Raw genomic sequence first — 22,035 nt, forward strand, 5'->3', positions numbered from 1 at the left:
CAGTAGTAGTCCCATCATCCGGCTAATGTGTTAAATGTTAAAAAAAAAAAAAAATACTACATACATACTACATACATACTACATGCTACATACATACTACATATATACTACATGCATGCTACATACATACTACATGCTACATACATACTACATATATACTACATGCATGCTACATACATACTACATGCTACATACATACTACATATATACTACATGCATGCTACATACATACTACATGCTACATACATACTACATATATACTACATGCATGCTACATACATACTACATGCTACATACATACTACATATATACTACATACATACTACATACATGCTACATACATGCTACATACATACTGCATGCTACATACATACTACATACATACTACATGCATGCTACATACATACTACATACATACATACTACATGCATGCTACACACATACTACATGCATGCTACATGCATGCTACATACATACTACATGCTACATACATACCACATACATACTACATACATACTACATACATACTACATGCTACATACATACTACATATATACTACATGCATGCTACATACATACTACATGCATGCTACATGCATGCTACATACATACTACATGCTACATACATACCACATACATACTACATACATACTACATACATACTACATGCTACATACATACTACATATATACTACATGCATGCTACATACATACTACATGCTACATACATACCACATACATACTACATACATGCTACATACATACTACATACATACTACATACATACTACATGCATGCTACATACATACTACATACATACTACATGCATGCTACATACATACTACATGCATGCTACATACATACTACATGCATGCTACATGCATGCTACATACATACTACATGCTACATACATACCACATACATACTACATACATACTACATACATGCTACATGCTACATACATACTACATATATACTACATGCATGCTACATACATACTACATATATACTACATGCATGCTACATACATACTGCATGCTACATGCATGCTACATACATACTACATACATACTACATGCTACATACATACCACATATATACTACATACATACAATACATTCATACAATACATACATAGACATACAGTACATATAACATAGAGTAACATACTTACCAATACTTGTCACATTGTTCCCCGAAGCCATTGTCTTTTCCGGAATAAATATTAACATAACAAACCACAAAAATACTCACCCACGATCCGAAGCAGTCCACGAGTGTGTCCCACGACGATCTTGGGTAGAGAACGGCAGCATCAGATGATGCTGCCGTTCTCTACGGGCTGCAGGAATCCAATGACTGAAGGTAGGTATCCTTCCGCACTGTATTCCTCCGCCACTTAAAAAAAAAAAAGTCCCTAGTCTCACTTTATGCCATTGCTGTGTGGGAATTTCCCACGCAGCAATGGCATAAAGTGAGACTAGGGACTTTTTTTTTTTTAAGTGGCGGAGGAATACAGTGCGGAAGGATACCTACCTTCCGTCATTGGATTCCTGCAGCCCGTAGAGAACGGCAGCATCATCTGATGCTGCAGTTCTCTACCCAAGATCGTCGTGGGACACACTCGTGGACTGCTTCGGATCGTGGGTGAGTATTTTTGTGGTTTGTTATGTTAATATTTATTCCGGAAAAGACAATGGCTTCGGGGAACAATGTGACAAGTATTGGTAAGTATGTTACTCTATGTTATATGTACTGTATGTCTATGTATGTATTGTATGAATGTATTGTATGTATGTAGTATATATGTGGTATGTATGTAGCATGTAGTATGTATGTAGTATGTATGTAGCATGCATGTAGCATGCAGTATGTATGTAGCATGCATGTAGTATATATGTAGTATGTGTGTAGCATGTAGCATGTATGTAGTATGTATGTGGTATGTATGTAGCATGTAGTATGTATGTAGCATGCATGTAGTATATATGTAGTATGTATGTAGCATGTAGTATGTATGTAGTATGTATGTGGTATGTATGTAGCATGTAGTATGTATGTAGCATGCATGTAGCATGCATGTAGTATGCATGTAGCATGCATGTAGTATGTATGTAGTATGTATGTAGTATGTATGTAGTATGTATGTAGCATGCATGTAGTATGTATGTAGTATGTATGTAGTATGTATGTGGTATGTATGTAGCATGTAGTATGTATGTAGCATGCATGTAGCATGTATGTAGCATGCATGTAGCATGCATGTAGTATGTATGTAGTATGTATGTAGTATGTAGCATGCAGTATGTATGTAGCATGCATGTAGCATGCATGTAGTATGTATGTAGTATGTATGTAGTATGTATGTAGCATGCAGTATGTATGTAGTATGTATGTAGCATGTATGTAGTATGTATGTAGCATGTATGTAGTATGTATGTAGTATGTATGTAGCATGTAGTATGTATGTAGCATGTAGTATGTATGTAGCATGTAGTATGTATGTAGCATGCATGTAGTATGTATGTAGTATTTTTTTTTTTTTTTTTTAACATTTAACACATTAGCCGGATGATGGGACTACTACTGTCCCATCATTGGCTAATGTGTCAATCACTGTCATGGTAGCAGGCATCGCCCGATGGGATTTGTAGTCCCATCGGACGATGCCTGCACAGACCCCCGAAGCCTGCACAGACCACCGGCAGGCCGGCACAGCCCCCCGGCAGGCCGGCACAGCCCCCCGGAGCCTGCACAGACCACCGGCAGGCCGGCACAGCCCCCCGGCAGGCCGGCACAGCCCACCGGAGCCTGCACAGACCACCGGCAGGCCGGCACAGCCCCCCGGCAGGCCGGCACAGACCACCGGAGCCTGCACAGACCCCCTGGCAGGCCGGCACAGCCCCCCGAAAGGCCCGTACAGACCCCAGAGAGGCTGTACAAGGCAAAAACAGGGTTTTTCTTATTCCGATACCGGAAGTCCCATAGACTTGAATGGGACTTCCGGTATCGGAATCGGCGATACCGATACTTTTTTTAAAGATCGGCCGATCCATTCCGATCCGATACTTTGAAGTATCGGACGGTATCGCTCAACTCTAGTCATCAGTTTAACTAGTAACTGGTTATGACAAAAGCTAGATAACCTGATATTGATTGTGTCTTCGAAGATTGTCAGCTGCTCTTCTCTGTAAAGAAAAGAAAAAACAATTATTTAAATACAGAAATTTAAACAAGCTAACCACTTTGAACCTGGCCCTATATTTTCTTTAACCCCCTTGTATTAAACTGGCCAGTGTGATTTTTCGCTTCTTTTTATGAAGGAGAGTAAAAATAATCCCAAACTGTTTTTCAACTATGTCAATAGTAAAAGAATCAAAATAAAATGCTAGGTGAAATGCCGAGAGACAAAGAAAACCCTACATTAAGAGTCACCATTCTAACCCAAGAAGAGGTGCGTGTTAGTGTGGCTGGTCTGGAGCCTGAATCTCCAGGAGTGGACCCTCTGGGCTGTGGCACCGAGGGGCCCCGGGCGAGCTGCCAGGTGGAATCGACCCCTATACAGGGACCGTTAGGAACAGGCCCAGGGGTTCGAGTACCACGGTAGCCGGTACCGAGAGGGGCAGCTCAGGATGGACTGGAGTAGGAGTGTGGGACTGAAGTGTAGATGACAGAACAGAGCTGGAACACAGGAGACAGGAGTGGAGTAAGCCTGTAGACTAGAACGTGGAGGGATGGCTGGAGCAGGAACACAGGAGACAGGATTAGAGGAGGACGGAAGGACTGGAGCAGGATGGAACTGGAACACCGGAGGCAGGACTGGAGTAGGATGGAAGGACTGGAGCAGGATGGAGCAGGAACACCGGAGGCAGGACTGGAGTAGGACAGAAGGACTGGAGCAGGATGGAACAGGAACACTGGAGGCAGGACTGGAGTAGGACGGAAGGACTGGAGCAGGATGGAACAGGAACACCGGAGGCAGGACGGGAGTAGGACAGCAGGACCCGAGCAGGATGGAACAGGAACACCGTAGGCAGGACTGGAGTAGGACAGCAGGACTGGAGCACAGCAGGGGACACGGATAGCCGGACTGCGAGGCTGCTGCAGGGAGCACACGAGAACGGGACTGTGAGACTGCAGAGAGCACACGAAGAAGCGATGCCCAGTGTGCTAGGTAACACAACGATCAGGTGCCTCCCTCAGGGGGAAGCGGCCTGATATGCCCCTGTCTGGTCTGCCATTGGTAAGGGGGTGATTCCGGGTCAGGGCATAGCCGGAGCACAAAAAGCAGAAGGGAGGCGCGGCCGCGGCCTATGGCGCATGCGTATTGCATGCAAAGACGCCGTCGGCCGTGCACCTGTCAGAGGTGACCGCCATGGCTGTCGGGCGGCGAGGGGCTGCGGCGTGGGAGCGATGGCCGGGTGAGTATGCAGAGATGGCGTGACAGTGCGAAACCAGCTAAATAAGATTAAAATAGCTAAATCTCCGGGTTCGGATGGCACACACCCACGAGTACTAAGAGAACTGAGTAATGTAATAGACAAGCCAATATTTCTTATATTTAGGGACTCTATAGCGATGGGGTCTGTTCCACAGGACTGGCGCATAGCAAATGTGGTACCAATATTCAAAAAGGGCTGTAAAAGTGAACCTGAAAATTATAGGCCAGTAAGTATAACATCTGTTGTTGGTAAAATATTTGAAGGGTTACTGAGGGATGTTATTCTGGATTATCTCAATGAGAATAACTGCTTAACGCCATATCAGCATGGGTTTATGCGGAATCGCTCCTGTCAAAGCAATCTAATCAGTTTTTATGAAGAGGTAAGCTATAGACTGGACCATGGTGAGTCATTGGATGTGGTATATCTTGATTTTTCCAAAGCGTTTGATACCGTGCCACACAAGAGGTTGGTACACAAAATGAGAATGCTGGGTCTGGGGGAAAATATGTGTTAATGGGTAAGTAACAGGCTTAGTGATAGAAAGCAGAGGGTGGTTATAAATGGTATATTCTATAACTGCACCGCTGTGACCAGTGGGGTACCGCAGGGGTCGGTGTTGGGACCTATTCTCTTCAACATATTTATTAACGATCTGGTAGAAGGTTTGCACAGTAAAATATTGATATTTGCAGATGATACAAAACTATGTAAAGCAGTCAATACAAGAGAAGATAGTATTCTGCTATAGATGGATCTGGATAAGTTGGAAACTTGGGCCGAAAGGTGGCAGATGCGGTATAACAATGATAAATGTAAGGTTATACACATGGGAAGAAGGAATCAATATCACCATAATACACTGAACGTGAAACCACTGGGTAAATCTGACATGGAGAAGGACTTGGGGATCCTAGTTAATGATACACTTACTTGGAGCAGCCAGTGCCAGGCAGCGACTACCAAGGCAAACAGGATCATGGGGTGCATTAAAAGAGGTCTGGATACACATGATGAGAGCATTATACTGCCTCTTTACAAATCCCTGGTTAGAATGCACATGGAGTACTGTGTACAGTAGGGTGACCGCAAAAAATCGATGTCGGAATTTTGTCCATCTGAACCCCCCAAAACGATTCCCCTTTCCAGATATTGAGATAGCCAAAATTTGAGCTCGATCAAATGACGTTAACCCATGCCGCTCGTCGCTCAAAGTTTGAAAAAATCCAAATTGAGGTATTTTAAGATTTAGGTATTTTGCATAGTCTGTTAGACTATAAAGAATGTGACAACAACATTGCAGAAATAGCCCTGACCAAATTTTCGAACCATTTGTGGTACTTGAATGCAGAGTTGGTGGGATTATCGTTTTTTGATCCCACCATTACAGACAATGAAAAGTTGTTAATGGCTAATAAATTGCTCAGTAGCACAGATGAACCATCAGAGCACGCTAGGGTTGTAAATCCAAAAGTTAGGAAAGAAAAATTAAAAGAGGTAGGAAGTAACCGACTTTAACGACCTTCTGACAAAAGATGAAGAACAAAAGCAATATGTCCTGCAAGTTGTAAGCAAATGCCGAGCATTATATTCTGACGTTTCAAAAACTACTTTAACAAAAGCTCTAGAATAGATTAGATAACTACGTAAAATTATCAACTCATGTAGGTTAGCGTGCTCTGATGGTTCATCTGTGCTACTGAGCAATTTATTAGCCATTAACAACTTTTCATTGTCTGTAATGGTGGGATCAAAAAACAATAATCCCACCAACTCTGCACTCAAATACCACAAATGGTTCGAAAATTTGGTCAGGGCTATTTCTGCAATGTTGTTGTCACATTCTTTATAGTCTAACAGACTATGCAAAATACCTAAATCTTAAAATACCTCAATTTGGATTTTTTCAAACTTTAAGCGACGAGCGGCACGGGTTAACGTCGTTTGATCGAGCTCAAATTTTGGCTCTCTCAATATCTGGAAAGGGGAATCGTTTTGTGGGGTCCAGACGAACAAGATTCTGACATTTTTTCCCCCCCCATATGAGATCCGGTCACCCTAGTGTACAGTTTTGGGCACCGGTGCTCAGGAAGAATATAATGGAACTAGAGCGAGTACAAAGGAGGGCAACAAAATTAATAAAGGGAATGGGGGAACTACAATACCCAGAGAGATTAGCAAAACTAGGATTATTTAGTCTAGAAAAAAGACGACTGAGAGGCGATGCAATAACCATGTATAAGTATATAAGGGGACAATACAAATATCTCTCCGAGGATCTGTTTATACCAAAGAAGGTGACGGTCACAAGGGGGCATTCTATGCGTCTGGAGGAGAGAAGGTTTTTCCACCAACATAGAAGAAGAGTCTTTACTGTTAGGGCAGTGAGAATCTGGAATTCCTTGCCTCAGTTGGGGTTGTTCAAGAGAGGCCTGGATGTCTTCAGGGAGTGTAACAATATTGTATCTTAGGGGTACTTCACACTAAGCGAGATCGCTAGCGAGATCGCTGATGAGTCACCGATTTTGTGACGCACCAGCGATCTCGCTGTGTGTGGCACGCATCATCGACCAGCCCCCCCCGTCGGGTATCGCTGATCGTGCAGGAATGTCCTGGGCCATTGTTTGATCGTTGGTCTCCCACTGGCCAGCACGCATCGCGTGTGGCAGCAGGAGACCAACGATCAGCGAGCTCCCAGCGCTGTAAGCAGACGCTGCGAGCTGGTATCCAAGGTAAACAGTGGGTAACTAAGTGCCGCGCACGCTTAGTTACCCGCTGTTTACCTTGGATACCAGCGTCCTCGCTTGTCCTGATTGCTGGTGAGCTCTGCCTGTTTGAGAGCTCACCAGCGATCATGTAGCGACGCACTAGCGATCCTGACCAGGTCGTATCGTTGTCGGGATCGCCGGTGCATCGTTTAGTGTAACGGGACCCTTACAGTTATTAGGTTCTTTAGAAGGATGTAGATCGGGGGATTTATTCTAACGGAATATAGGCTAAACTGAATGGACAAATGTCTTTTTTCGGCCTTGCTAACTATGTTAATATGTTACTATGAGATTATCAAGCTCTATGTATCACTGTAGGCTAATCTTGCTTTACCTTTACTCACCTAATGTTAGCATAAGGCCGGAGTCATATGAGCATGCAATCTTTCGAATCAATTATGCTAATGACACTCCTATCAAACTCTGATCAGAGTTTGATCTGAGTGTCAGCTTAATGTGATCTGATTCTCTCAGATGAGAAAACCGTAGCACATGTGAGGCGAAGAAAGGGAACAAAGTTTCTCCGTGTTCTCCATTTTGTGAGTCTGTGATAATCAGACTGCACTTGGATGTTATAGACATGAATGGGTGAGTGATTACTGATTTCGGAGTGAAATCAGAACATTCAGTCAGTGAAAAAAAATTGTTAATCAGCACTGCCCCATTAAATAACATTGGTTCAAATGCAGTCCTGTAAAACACCGGGTAGCACTAGTCCGATAAATGTGTTGGTGTGAGCGAGCCCTAATATATAATGTTTCTATAAACAATTTTAGCAGAGGTAGTTTTCATCTATAACTGGCCAATTCATGAATCCATTCATTGCAGATGTGGAAGAAGACAAGAAGTGTCTCTGCAATCTCGGTACGGTATTACATGACTTGTGGGAAGTAACTTTTTAGGGACTGGGATAATGAATTGGGATTATATCCTTGTAAAAAAAAACAAAAAAACATTATTTTAGAGCTATCAACATGAATATGACTGTATCTGGCAGGATCTCATTTTTTATGTTCTTACCCCTATTGCTCCAAAACTTTCAGGTTTTTTTTTTGTGTTCTTCTTGCATATCTGTTTCTGAACCCATTTGCAAAAGTACCACAATGATTTAGGACTTGGAACAATGTTGAAAGGAGTAGGAAGTGTCTCTCCTTCCTCAAAGTAGCTCATCCATAACTTTGTTCTTGCAAACTTCCATTCAATATCTGCATGATCCTATGGAGGTGAATTAAAAGGAGATTAATAGGAAATGCAAAATGCTAAAAACAAATGTATGTTTCATTGTATGCTCCAATTTAGCTTCCAAGAGGTTGACTGCTCCACATTTAAAATGCCCTAATATCTGGCCACACCATCAGACAATAATGCTCTGTTCTTTTTGCTAAGCAGTAGGCACAGTATTAAAATGTTGTTTTATGAAAACAATCATTGCCCATGTGTCCTCATAGACCTTCCGGAGTCACTTTCTAAGGCAGTTCCAGTTCTGGTGGTCTTGAGACACCCATGAAACATGAATTACCATTCATCTAAACACTGGCGGACATAGACAGAAATGGACTCCTGTGCAAGAACAGTACATAAGCCTTATCATAATTTTATCATAATGCAAAATTCCAGATTTGGAGGTGGAAATAGAAAGGGTGGAAATAGTCCCCTTATCTCTTGGGCTCTAAGCGGCTGAACTGGTTGCACCAATGATTTGTCCGTCCTGCAACTAAATGGCTGCATTGCAATGCTCAATATCACCTGCAGCAAGCGCTTTAGTTCTTATATAAAAGAGTCTGTTTGTGGTTAACGTTTATTTTCTGCTGTTATCCATAGCATCCCTTACTGTAACAGCATTATATAAAATTAATGGGTTATCCAAGTAATCCACAGATGAGCTGTGTCCTCCAAAGAGAGCAAATAATATAGACGTATTCTGAGCAAGAACCCCTCCTTTTTGACATTTATATGAACTGGTTTATATGTCCAAAATTCTTAATGATTTTATACAGTTGTGCCCGACTATACCTTAAGTCCTTGTACAGTATGAGATGAGGTCGTATAATGCAAATCCCTATCAGATTTAGCAGAGGAAGAATCTAAAAGTGACCACAGCCTACTCCACCACGTTAGGATCCATGTGACTGAAAATGAACATTTTGACAGTGTCACTACGCCTCCGTAGCTGGGTGCAGGGCCGGACTGGCCAATTGGCAATTCTGGCAAATGCCAGAAGGGCCTGTCTGGTCATGGGCTGCTTTGTCTGCTATGTTGCTAACATAATCGGTGTTCTCAAGACACTCAAACTGTTAAGAGTTGTGACAGAGCACAAAGTCGCTGACTCCATTACTTACCCCTGCAGCCACGGGTATCATTAGAAATATTGGTCTTGTAGTAAATCTTGTTCTCCTCCATCCAGGGTAATATTAGTAATATATCCCCATCAGATGCTTGGGGACAAGGACAGCATGGGACTGTGTGATTTCAAATGCCAGGGCCGAATTTCAACCCCAGTCCATACCTGGCCGGGTGTATGCTTCCCGGCTTCAAAGGAAATGACTGGCAGTGCAGAAGATGGCTTATGTCCATGGAGGAGCTGAAGAACAGCCAAACTCAGTAGTAACAAGAGCAACATCAGGCACAATGACGTGAGGGAAAATAGCTGAGTGCATGCGTGAGATTTGCAGGAGCTGGTGGTGAAGTTGGCTCCTGCAAAATATGGAGCGTGATAACATCGAAAGTGGGCTGACCAGTCTGAGGAAACTAATACTCCATCGACTAGTCAAAGTGCTAATTAGCTTAAGAAATGGAGACCTTATAAATGCTTTTTTTTTATACCTCATTTTAGGCAGGGAATTTAGTCCTACATAGGTGAATGCTGCTAGGTTGGAGGTCACCGGGGACATGACAGGTTCCCTTTAAACTGCCTGGATCTATATAAACTTTTCACATCTATCACATTCAGTTGATATATGCATAATATCGGATAGCCATGCTAGCTTTTACAGTTTATTACTTTGACAACTTAAACAAACTTTAATAACACTTAATAAAATTAGACAAATATTACAAAGCATATCTTACAGCGATGAGCTGGTAGGAGTTGTTCATCATGGCAATCAGCATGTTAAGAAGAACAACCAGGGAGATTACATTGTAGGTTCCAAACATGGTCGCACCAACAAATTCTGTGAATTTGTGATCAGGTTGTACGTTTGTGACATAGAGATTGATGAGTCCAAAAATTGACCAAAATAGTGATTGCAATGTTTCAAATAGCCTAGAATAATGAAGAGTGACAGGAGAAAGGAAATCACAATCAAGCATATTTTAACAATGCAAGTCAAAAAGTAAAGGGCATTTTCAAGGAAAAATATATTTATTATTTATATTCTACAAAGGAAACAAGCAATAATCAATGTAATCAATGGAGTACTCCAACCATGGGCAACTGGCCTATTGGGGAAGCCCTGCCGAATAGAGTTGAGCGACTTTGGTCGGATCGGGTTTCATGAAACAAAATTTGCTTCAGATGAAACTGGTCCGACTAGGGCAAAAAAAGTCGGAGTTTCGTCCGAAACCCGACCCCAATGCAAGTCAGTGGGGAATAAAAGTCGACATTGAGTGGATGAACTCAATCCGACCAAAGTCGCTCAACTCTACTGCCGAACATAAGAACAGGACACACCTGTTTTTCGTTACTGCATATCTGCATTACTGCGTAGTTTAAAGGGAACATGGCAGCTAGTTCATGCTGCCCTACCCACAGGCAGGATGACTCAGAGACTGGCTCTGTTATTGCAGCCGTATATGATTTACTCTGAACCGCTGCAGGATTTTAGTGAAAACATACTTTTAAAAGCCAAACTTTTCTCCACCTGTTCCTGTAGACTGCCAGGTCTTATACATTATACACACCTGTATGGAGTGACCTGGCAGTATAGTGGAGTAAGGCAGATAAAAGCAGCCGGGGACTGACTTCTTAGACTAGTCATCGTAGTCACATAATTCCTGTCCTGCTTTTAAAACAAAAATTTAGGAATACAAATAGGCAGCAACAACAAATTTGACTTCTGATTCATGCTGCCAGTGTTTTAGGGTAGAATGAATCAGCTGTGAAATTACTACTAACAAAGCATTCATATTAATATATTTTTTTTCATTAAATCTGTGCATATGTTGTAAGGCAGCGGCTTAAATGCCAGTACAGTATAGAGACAGTGACAAAGGGCTGGCTGGCACTTTTCAGCCTGGGGGCAATCACAAGGCAGTTGCCCTTAAGTTGAGGTGGCCAACCTCTGCCCTGCTTATCTCTGGCCACTGCATTAAAGCAGCAGAGATAACAGGCTTTGAAAACAGGCTGATACATAGATATGGGAACAGAATGGAGCTTGCAGCATAGATATGGGAGCAGAACCAAGCTTACTGCCTACATAGATACTGTAACAGAAGCAAGCTGACTACATAGACATGAGAACGGAACCAAGATTACTACATAGATAAGGGAAATATATATATCTTTGTACTGTGTTAGCCAGTAGATAGAAGAATATTTAGAATTGAGAGTCCTCAGTGGTTGATACCTTTTAATGGACTGCTCCAATATTTATGCTTATCTCTCTCCCATAATGACTATTCCGCTTCACATCACTTGTCTTATCTATTGAGTTATTTATGTGCTGTCTTGTGTATAAATATGTGATTCATCAGATTTTGTATTAGTCTATGCCTGATGAAGAGACCTGAGTAGTCTCAAAACCTTGCAATGTGTTACCATCTTTTCAGTTAGCCATTAAAAGGTATCAACCACTGAGGACTCTCAATTCTAAATATTCTTCTACATAGATAAGGGAACTGAAAGGAGCTTACTACAATGATAAGGGAGCAGAACCGAGCTTAATACAGAGATATGGGAGCAGAACTAAGTTTACTATAGAGATATGGGAGCAGAACTGAGCTTACTACAAAGATAAGAGAGCAGAACCAAGGTTACTTCAGAGAAATGGGAGCAGAACTGAGCTGAATAGAGATACGGGAGCAGAATCAAGCTTACTACAAAGATAAGGGAGCAGAACCAAGGTTACTTCAGAGATATGGGAGCAGAACTGAGATGAATAGAGATATGGGAGCAGAATCGAGCTTAACTAAACCGAGCTTGCTACACAGATATGAGAGCAGAATTGAGCTTACTACAGAGATATGGGAGCAGAACTGAGCTTACTACAGAGATATGGGAGCAAAACAAAGGTTACTTCAGAGATATGGTAGCACAACTGAGCTGAATAGAGAGATATGGGAGCAGAATCGAGCTTAAATAAGCCGAGCTTACTACACAGCTATGATAGATGAATCGAGCTTACTACAAAGTTATAAGAACTGAAAGAAGATCACTACAGAGATATGGGAGCAGAACCAAGCTTATTACAGAGATATGGGAGCAGAACTGAGCTTACTAATGAGCTGATGGAGCAGAACCGAGCTTACAGAGCAGAGCAAAGCTTACTACAAAGGCAAGAAAGCAGAACCGAGCTTACTACAGAGATAAGGAAGCAAAACTGAGCTTACTACAAAAATAACAAAGCAGAATCAAGCTAACTACAGTGATACGGAAGTAGAACAAAGCTTACTATAGAGATAAGAGAGCAGAACAGAGCTTACTACAGGGATAAGGGAGCAGATCCGAGCTTAAGCAGAACCAAGCTTATGGAGCAGAACAGAGCTTACCACAGAGACAAGGAAGCAGAACCGAGCTTAGTAGAGAGTTATGGGAGCAGAACCGATCTTACTACAGAGATATGGGAGCAGAACCGAGCTTACTACAGAGATAAGGAAGCAGAACAGAGCTTACTACAGAAATGTGGGAGCAGAACCAAGCTTACTACAGAGAAAAGGTGTTGCTAGGGTCCTAAAAGATCAGGGGCCCAAGCCCCAAAGTGCATGTCTCCCCATATAACTCCCTATAGCCATTTAAAATATCATCTATACATATATAATTACAGTATGAAAAGACCAATATTATCAAAATTACTACTATAAAAGCCCAAAACAAAACAGCTAAATAATGTTCTCTACCATCACCACTACACAGCAAATATATATAATATGACCATTACCTCTACATAACACACACTGTACAAAGACCAATGACACCACCATATATCTCCTATTACATAATGACTGAAAACACATTAAGTTGTTACTCAATAAAAAAAGAAAAAAAAACGCTACTAAAGAGCAATATTACCACCTTACCGCAACCATATATTGGTATATACCAGTCCCACAGATCATACATGTGATTACTGTACAGTTACATATAGTAACTTACAGCAGACTTTCTTTTTGTTTCGGGTCGATCACTTTTCCCATCTTTTCCAACTGGCCCAGACCGACATGACGACTTCTGCAGCCAGTAATCGTCTGCACAGATTACAACAAAAACACATTTGACTTCTCAAATTTCTAGCGACGTCTCCATTTATTCCCAACCAACAAAAACTCTCCACTCTGCGTGCATCTGTGGCATGGAACACCGATCCCAATATTTAAAAAATTGTGTCTTTACTAGGATTTCTCCCTCCCCCCAAAAATTAAAGTGTCTCATAGAAAGTATTAATGCCCATAATGTGCAAAGGCCTGTATGTTCCTTTGAAGGATATAATATCCCAAGTGCCCTCTTCCAGCAACAAATACCCTTGAGCATCCACTTAAAGTTAACATTATCCCATCCCCCCAAAAAAAAACTAAATAATGGAACCTGAGTGCTCCTATCAAAACTAATAATATCCCCATTTATAACAAATAATGTCCTCTGAGTGCCCACACAGCTTGGTATATACAGAACGATGGTCCTACAGCTCCATATACGTAATATGATGGTCGCCAAAGCCCTTTATTATATACTAGCTGAAGAGCCCGGCGTTGCCTGGGCATAGTAACCAACTGTGCCCACGTTATTACAAATTATAGTGATTATATTGCATATAAAAACATTTCACATCATATATTCAACACTACAGATTTGCAATACAAATTAACTAAACGATTACCCAAGTATTGATAGTATTTTATTTTCAACTCATTCAAAATTTTTGTTTTTTCCTTTCGGTGCAAACATGAACAGATTTTTGGCAGTTCCAACTCTTGAACAGACCACGTAAAGCTGACCATGAGAAAAGCATGGAGATTGCAAATCGATCCCTACTACTTTCAAGGACTGTCCCTGAGCATTATTAATGGACATTGCAAATAGCAGTTGAACTGGAAACTGGAGGCGTTTAAAATCAAAAACCAAATCAGATAGAATGAGTGCAATTCTTGGAATGAAAATGTCCTCTTGTATTACGTTCTGACCACAAGCAGCGCTGGCTTCTCCCCCTCTTTTTTCTTGATATTGGTTTTGTGGCTGACCACCACTGTAGCCGTGCGCGCTGGGTCATGTACGCCATTCTTTCTGTTTTCTCAGTGATTGATCTAGGCTGCTGTTCACATTAAACGGCAGCCCTGCCCTGCCCTAGGCTTTATTTGATTACGCACCTGTATCTGGGCCTGGATCGTCCTTTATCATGTGGTGCTGGACAGGCAGTGTGGAGGTTGGACCTGAAATGTCTGCATGGACCTGGCTAATCTTTATCTGCGCTTGTCCTCTCTGGTGCCATAGGAGCGATTCTGAAATGCTTGAGGTACAGTGTGCATGTAATGAGGTCTTGCTTTTATACATTTAGGAGGCCGTAATGGCACAGCGAATATAAAAAACGTAGAGTAGGACTCCCCATACGAGACTGCCTTGACGTGGCGGGGTAGCTCAAATAATTGATCAATTTTTTGCTAAATGTCTCATTTTTGAATACAGATTGAAACCTATGTGTGTTTTCACACTTCTTGTATTACGTTCTGACCACAAGCAGCGCTGGCTTCTCCCCCTCTTTTTTCTTGATATTGGTTTTGTGGCTGACCACCACTGTAGCCGTGCGCGCTGGGTCATGTACGCCATTCTTTCTGTTTTCTCAGTGATTGATCTAGGCTGCTGTTCACATTAAACGGCAGCCCTGCCCTGCCCTAGGCTTTATTTGATTACGCACCTGTATCTGGGCCTGGATCGTCCTTTATCATGTGGTGCTGGACAGGCAGTGTGGAGGTTGGACCTGAAATGTCTGCATGGACCTGGCTAATCTTTATCTGCGCTTGTCCTCTCTGGTGCCATAGGAGCGATTCTGAAATGCTTGAGGTACAGTGTGCATGTAATGAGGTCTTGCTTTTATACATTTAGGAGGCCGTAATGGCACAGCGAATATAAAAAACGTAGAGTAGGACTCCCCATACGAGACTGCCTTGACGTGGCGGGGTAGCTCAAATAATTGATCAATTTTTTGCTAAATGTCTCATTTTTGAATACAGATTGAAACCTATGTGTGTTTTCACACTTCTTGTATTACGTTCTGACCACAAGCAGCGCTGGCTTCTCCCCCTCTTTTTTCTTGATATTGGTTTTGTGGCTGACCACCACTGTAGCCGTGCGCGCTGGGTCATGTACGCCATTCTTTCTGTTTTCTCAGTGATTGATCTAGGCTGCTGTTCACATTAAACGGCAGCCCTGCCCTGCCCTAGGCTTTATTTGATTACGCACCTGTATCTGGGCCTGGATCGTCCTTTATCATGTGGTGCTGGACAGGCAGTGTGGAGGTTGGACCTGAAATGTCTGCATGGACCTGGCTAATCTTTATCTGCGCTTGTCCTCTCTGGTGCCATAGGAGCGATTCTGAAATGCTTGAGGTACAGTGTGCATGTAATGAGGTCTTGCTTTTATACATTTAGGAGGCCGTAATGGCACAGCGAATATAAAAAACGTAGAGTAGGACTCCCCATACGAGACTGCCTTGACGTGGCGGGGTAGCTCAAATAATTGATCAATTTTTTGCTAAATGTCTCATTTTTGAATACAGATTGAAACCTATGTGTGTTTTCACACTTCTTGTATTACGTTCTGACCACAAGCAGCGCTGGCTTCTCCCCCTCTTTTTTCTTGGCTCCCCCTGCAGTCTGTGTCAGACGGTGGTCTGTGTTGGCACAGTAATAAATTGTGCTATTTCCAGCTTTACAGAAGGACAATAACACCATAGAAATAATAAGAATAATAGGCCAAATTGTTTGGTGAATTGGAATGCGCAGGGTTAAAATTTCACCTCACAACATAGCCTATGATGCTCTCGGGGTCCAGACGTGTGACTGTGCAAAATTTTGTGGCTGTGTGCGCGTCAAGCCCCGCCCCTCATTATGATGTCACAATGCCCCTATTTGCATACTGGGGAAACAGTGTGTGTGTATTAAGCCCCGCCCCTCAATATGATGTCACAATGGTTGCCATGGCAACGCTGATGTCATAATAGGTTGCAAGCCCTGCCGCCGCTCATTATGATGTCATAATGGTTGACTATGGGATGGAGGATGTGTGATGGGTATATGGGCACTGGACTATGGGATGGAGGATGTGTGATGGGTATATGGGCACTGGACTATGGGATGGAGGATATTTATGACGGGTATATGGGCACGGGACTATGGGATGGACGATATGTATGACCACTATATGGGCACGGGACTATGGGATGGAGGATGTGTGACGGGTATATGGGCACTCGACTATGGGATGGAGGATATGTATGATGGGTATATGGCACGGGCCTATGGGATGGAGGATATGTATGATGGGTATATGGGCATGGGACTATGGGATGGAGGATATGTATGACGGGTATATGGGCACGGGACTATGGGATGGAGGATATGTATGATGGGTATATGGGCACGGGACTATGGGATGGTGGATATGTATGATGGGTATATGGGCACAGGACTATGGGATGGAGGATATGTATGATGGGTATATGGGCACAGGACTATGGGATGGTGGATATGTATGATGGGTATATGGGCACGGGACTATGGGATGGTGGATATGTATGATGGGTATATAGGCACGGGACTATGGGATGGAGGATATGTATGATGGTATATGGGCATGGGACTATGAGATGAAGGATGTATGATGGGTATATGGACACTCAACTATGGGATGGAGGATATGCATGACGGGTATATGGGCACGGGACTATGGGATGGCAGATATGTATGATGGGTATATGGGCACGGGACTATGGGATGGAGGATATGTATGATGGGTATATAGGCACGGGACTATGGGATGGAGGATATGTATGATGGGTATATGGGCGTGGGACTATGAGATGAAGGATGTATGATGGGTATATGGGCACTCGACTATGGGATGGAGGATATGTATGATGGGTATATGGGCATAGGCCTATGGGATCGTGGATATGTATGATGGGTATATGGGCATGGGACTATGGGATGGAGGATAATTATAATTTGCTATAACTAACCACAGTTAGTTACTATGCCCGGGCAACGCCGGGCTCTTCAGCTAGTATATATATATATATATATATATATATATATATATATATATAATAGCATGACCCCAGTTCCCCCATATATATGACTGCCCACTCTCCCCAGTCCCACAAGCTCGCTGCCTCGGAGTAATCCTTGATGCTGATCTCTCCTTCAAACCACATATCCAAACCCTTTCCACTTCCTGCCGACTTCAACTCAAAAATATTTCACGCATCCGTTCATTCCTCACCCAAGAATCTGCAAAAACCCTAGTCCATGCCCTCATCATCTCTCGCCTTGACTACTGCAACCTCATGCTCTGCGGCCTCCCCTCAAACACTCTCGCACCCCTCCAATCTATTCTAAACTCTGCTGCCCGACTAATCCACCTGTCCCCCCGCTATTCCCCAGCTTCTCCCCTCTGTCAATCCCTTCACTGGCTCCCAATTGCCCAGAGACTCCATTACAAAACCCTAACCATGACATACAAAGCCATCCACAACTTGTCTCCTCCATACATCTGTGACCTCGTCTCCCGGTACTTTCCTGCACGCAACCTCCGATCCTCACAAGATCTCCTTCTCTACTCCCCTCTTATCTCCTCTTCCCACAATCGCATACAAGATTTCTCTCGCGCATCACCCCTACTCTGGAACTCTCTACCACAACATATCAGACTCTCACCTACCATCGAAACCTTCAAAAAGAGCCTGAAGACCCACCTCTTCCGACAAGCCTATAACCTGCAGTAACCACCGATCGACCAAACCGCTGCACGACCAGCTCTACCCTCGCCTACTGTATTATCACCCATCCCTTGAAGATTGTGAGCCCTCGCGGGCAGGGTCCTCTCTCCTCCTGTACCAGTTATGACTTGTATTGTTTAAGATTATTGTACTTGTTTTTATGTATACCCCCCTCACATGTAAAGCGCCATGGAATAAATGGCGCTATAACAATAAATAATAATAATAATAATAATATATAGTAGTATGGCCCCAGTTCCCCCATATATATAGTAGTATGGCCCCAGGTCCCCTATATATATAGTAAGATGGCCCCACAAATCGCTCATATAAAAATAATGAAGTTTATACTCACCTTCATCCTGATTCCCGGCACTGCAGCCTCCGTCTTCTTTTGTGGACTGCAGCGTGGCACAAGACAATGGCATCATCGCGCCACCTGAGTGAGCAATCTGATGTCTGAGGCTATGTGCACACGCTGCGGATTGGTCAGCAGATTTTTCCGTGCGGATTTTGCAAAATCCGTAGGTAAATCCGCAGGTCAGAAGACCTGCGGTTTATCTGCGGATTAGTCTGCGGTTTTGCTCTGCGGTTTATCACCTCTACAATGGAGGAGATGGCAAACCGCAGTGGAATCCGTAGAAAAGAATGACATGTCAATTCTTTCTGCGGATTGTAAACCGCAGCAAAAACCGCGTGGAAAATTCCGCACTGTCTGCACTGCGGTTTCCATTTTCCATAGGTTATAATGGTACTGTACAATGCAGCAGATTCTGCTGCAGATCCGCAGGGCCAAATCCGCTGTGGATCCGCAGCAGAATCCACAACGTGTGCACATACCCTTAGAAGCTGCGGTCTGCAGCTTTTGAGACAGACTGATGCTTGCGGCCGTGTGTGCTGCCGACCACATCACAGTACAGCAGACAAGGCACAGTTTGCCCTGTACAGCTTGAGGGGAGCGACCCAGCCCACCCCTGGCAGTGACCAGGTAAATTCAAAACAACAAAGCTGTGGAGACTCGCGCTAAAGTATGTACCTAAAGGGTGGAAGTTTGCAAACCAAATCATATGGAGCAGGGTTAATGAAAATGTGTCCCAATACAGGACTAAGCAAAAGATGAATTACCTTTCTGTAGTGAGCAGTGACATAAAAAAGCTGAAATCCCGGGGGTAGTGCTTTGTAGGCAAATACTCTGAAGGTCCTTCTCATAAGTAGTCCATAGCAGAAAGGTCCCTGATACCATAGATCAAAGTGAACAGGATTCTAATAGGAGACGTTGTCCCTGCCGGTGACCAACGCCTATCTGTAGCTCTGCAGCGGCCGCCTGTGTGTAGTGCAGGCGCTGCGCTAGGGAGAACTTACTTATGAGAAGGACCTTCAGAGTATTTGCCTACAAAGCACTACCCCCGGGATTTCAGCTTTTTTATGTCACTGCTCACTACAGAAAGGTAATTCATCTTTTGCTTAGTCCTGTATTGGGACTAGTGTTGAGCATTCCGATACCGCAAGTATCGGGTATCGGCCGATACTTGCTGTATCGGAATTCCGATACCGACTTCCGATATTTTTTCAATATCGGAATTCGGCATCGGAATCGGAAGTTCAGTTGATTGACAGCCTGACGTCATCACGATGCGCGGTGTGTGCGCATCATGATGCGCCGTCATTTCGGGCCTTCCGGGGGTCTCTGCCGGCCTGCCGGGGGTCTCTGCCGGCCTGCCGGGGGGCTGTGCCGGCCTGCCGGGGGGCTGTGTGGACTGCCCGGGGTCTGTACCGGCCTGCCGGGGGGCTGTGCCGGCCTGCCGGTGGTCTGTGCACCCTGTGGGGGTCTGTACCGGCCTGCCGGGGGGCTGTGCCGGCCTGCCGGTGGTCTGTGCACCCTGTGGGGGTCTGTACCGGCCTGCCGGGGGGCTGTGCCGGCCTGCCGGTGGTCTGTGCACCCTGTGGAGGTCTGTACCGGCCTGCCGGGGGGCTGTGCCGGCCTGCCGGGGGGCTGTGCTGATGTCCGGGGGTCTGTGCAAGCATCGTCCGATGGGACTACAAGTCCCATCTGGCGATGCCTGCTACCATGACAGTGATTGACACATTAGCCAATGATGGGACAGTAGTAGTCCCATCATCCGGCTAATGTGTTAAATGTTAAAAAAAAAAAAAAAAAAAAAAAATACTACATACATACTACATGCATGCTACATACATACTACATGCATGCTACATGCATGCTACATGCATGCTACATACATACTACATACTACATATATACTACATGCATGCTACATACATACTACATGCTACATACATACCACATACATACTACATACATGCTACATGCTACATACATACTACATATATACTACATACTACATACTACATGCATGCTACATACATACTACATGCATGCTACATACATACTACATGCATGCTACATACATACTACATGCTACATACATACCACATACATACTACATACATACATACTACATGCTACATACATACTACATATATACTACATGCATGCTACATACATACTACATACATGCTACATACATACTACATATATACTACATGCATGCTACATACATACTGCATGCTACATGCATGCTACATACATACTACATACATACTACATGCTACATACATACCACATATATACTACATACATACAATACATTCATACAATACATACATAGACATACAGTACATATAACATAGAGTAACATACTTACCAATACTTGTCACATTGTTCCCCGAAGCCATTGTCTTTTCCGGAATAAATATTAACATAACAAACCACAAAAATACTCACCCACGATCCGAAGCAGTCCACGAGTGTGTCCCACGACAATCTTGGGTAGAGAACTGCAGCATCAGATGATGCTGCCGTTCTCTACGGGCTGCAGGAATCCAATGACGGAAGGTAGGTATCCTTCCGCACTGTATTCCTCCGCCACTTAAAAAAAAAAAGTCCCTAGTCTCACTTTATGCCATTGCTGTGTGGGAATGTAGCATGTAGTATGTATGTAGCATGCATGTAGTATATATGTAGTATGTATGTAGCATGTAGTATGTGTCATGTCGGACGCTGTTCACACCACAGCATCCGGCAGGCAGAGGTAGTTCCACCTCCAGCCACTATAGCCTCAGTGGCGCCGGCCTGATCTTCAGGCTCTCGGGGGTTAATCCTGCTGGAGACCAGGTTGGATGGTTAGTCACGCCCACGGTCTTTAAATAGTCATGCTGGCCTATGGGCGTCGCCGATTATAGCTTGTGTTTCATACCAAGTGGTTCCGGTCTGGAGTGGAGGTGTTCAAGAGAGAGAGATTCATATCTGGTGTCGTATGATCCGTCGTTATCCTTTCTCCTTCCCATATTTGTGTTTAGTTGTGCCCTGTTCACATTACTGTTTATTCCTGTGTGTGTGCGGCGCAGTGCAGTTTAAGTTCTCCCTGTCTGTCATTATTTGTGTGGGAGCTTTGGTGGTGACTTCTCACTGGGTGGAGGGTGGAGGGTTAAGTGCAGGGCTGAGCAGGAGATAAGGAAAGGTCGGAGGCTCAGGCATTTGCACCTTCAGCAAAAACCCTGGGTTGAGGGTCAGACAGGGTTTCCCCTAGTAAAGGGACACCACAGGGGCCCCGGGTATTTCAGCCTTAGTTGAACTAAGCCCCCGTGACATTATAA

The 22,035-nt window shown here is 43.6% G+C and overlaps 1 protein-coding gene across 1 annotated transcript in view; it reads right to left on the bottom strand.

Annotated features, from left to right (window-relative positions):
• Positions 1–22,035, bottom strand: part of TRPC4 (transient receptor potential cation channel subfamily C member 4) — a 520,170-nt gene that overhangs the window by 25,395 nt on the left and 472,740 nt on the right. The window contains exons 7-9 of the mRNA XM_073583258.1: positions 10,280–10,475; positions 8,231–8,425; positions 3,147–3,188 (exon numbers count right to left, since the gene is read on the bottom strand). Of these exons, the coding sequence (XP_073439359.1) occupies positions 3,147–3,188; positions 8,231–8,425; positions 10,280–10,475 (433 nt within the window). The remainder of the gene's footprint in view (positions 1–3,146; positions 3,189–8,230; positions 8,426–10,279; positions 10,476–22,035) is intronic.

This window comes from Dendrobates tinctorius, unplaced genomic scaffold (assembly GCF_039654945.1).
Source record: "Dendrobates tinctorius isolate UK_male_01 unplaced genomic scaffold, ASM3965494v1 ptg000075l, whole genome shotgun sequence".
Taxonomy (NCBI): Eukaryota; Metazoa; Chordata; class Amphibia; order Anura; family Dendrobatidae; genus Dendrobates; species Dendrobates tinctorius.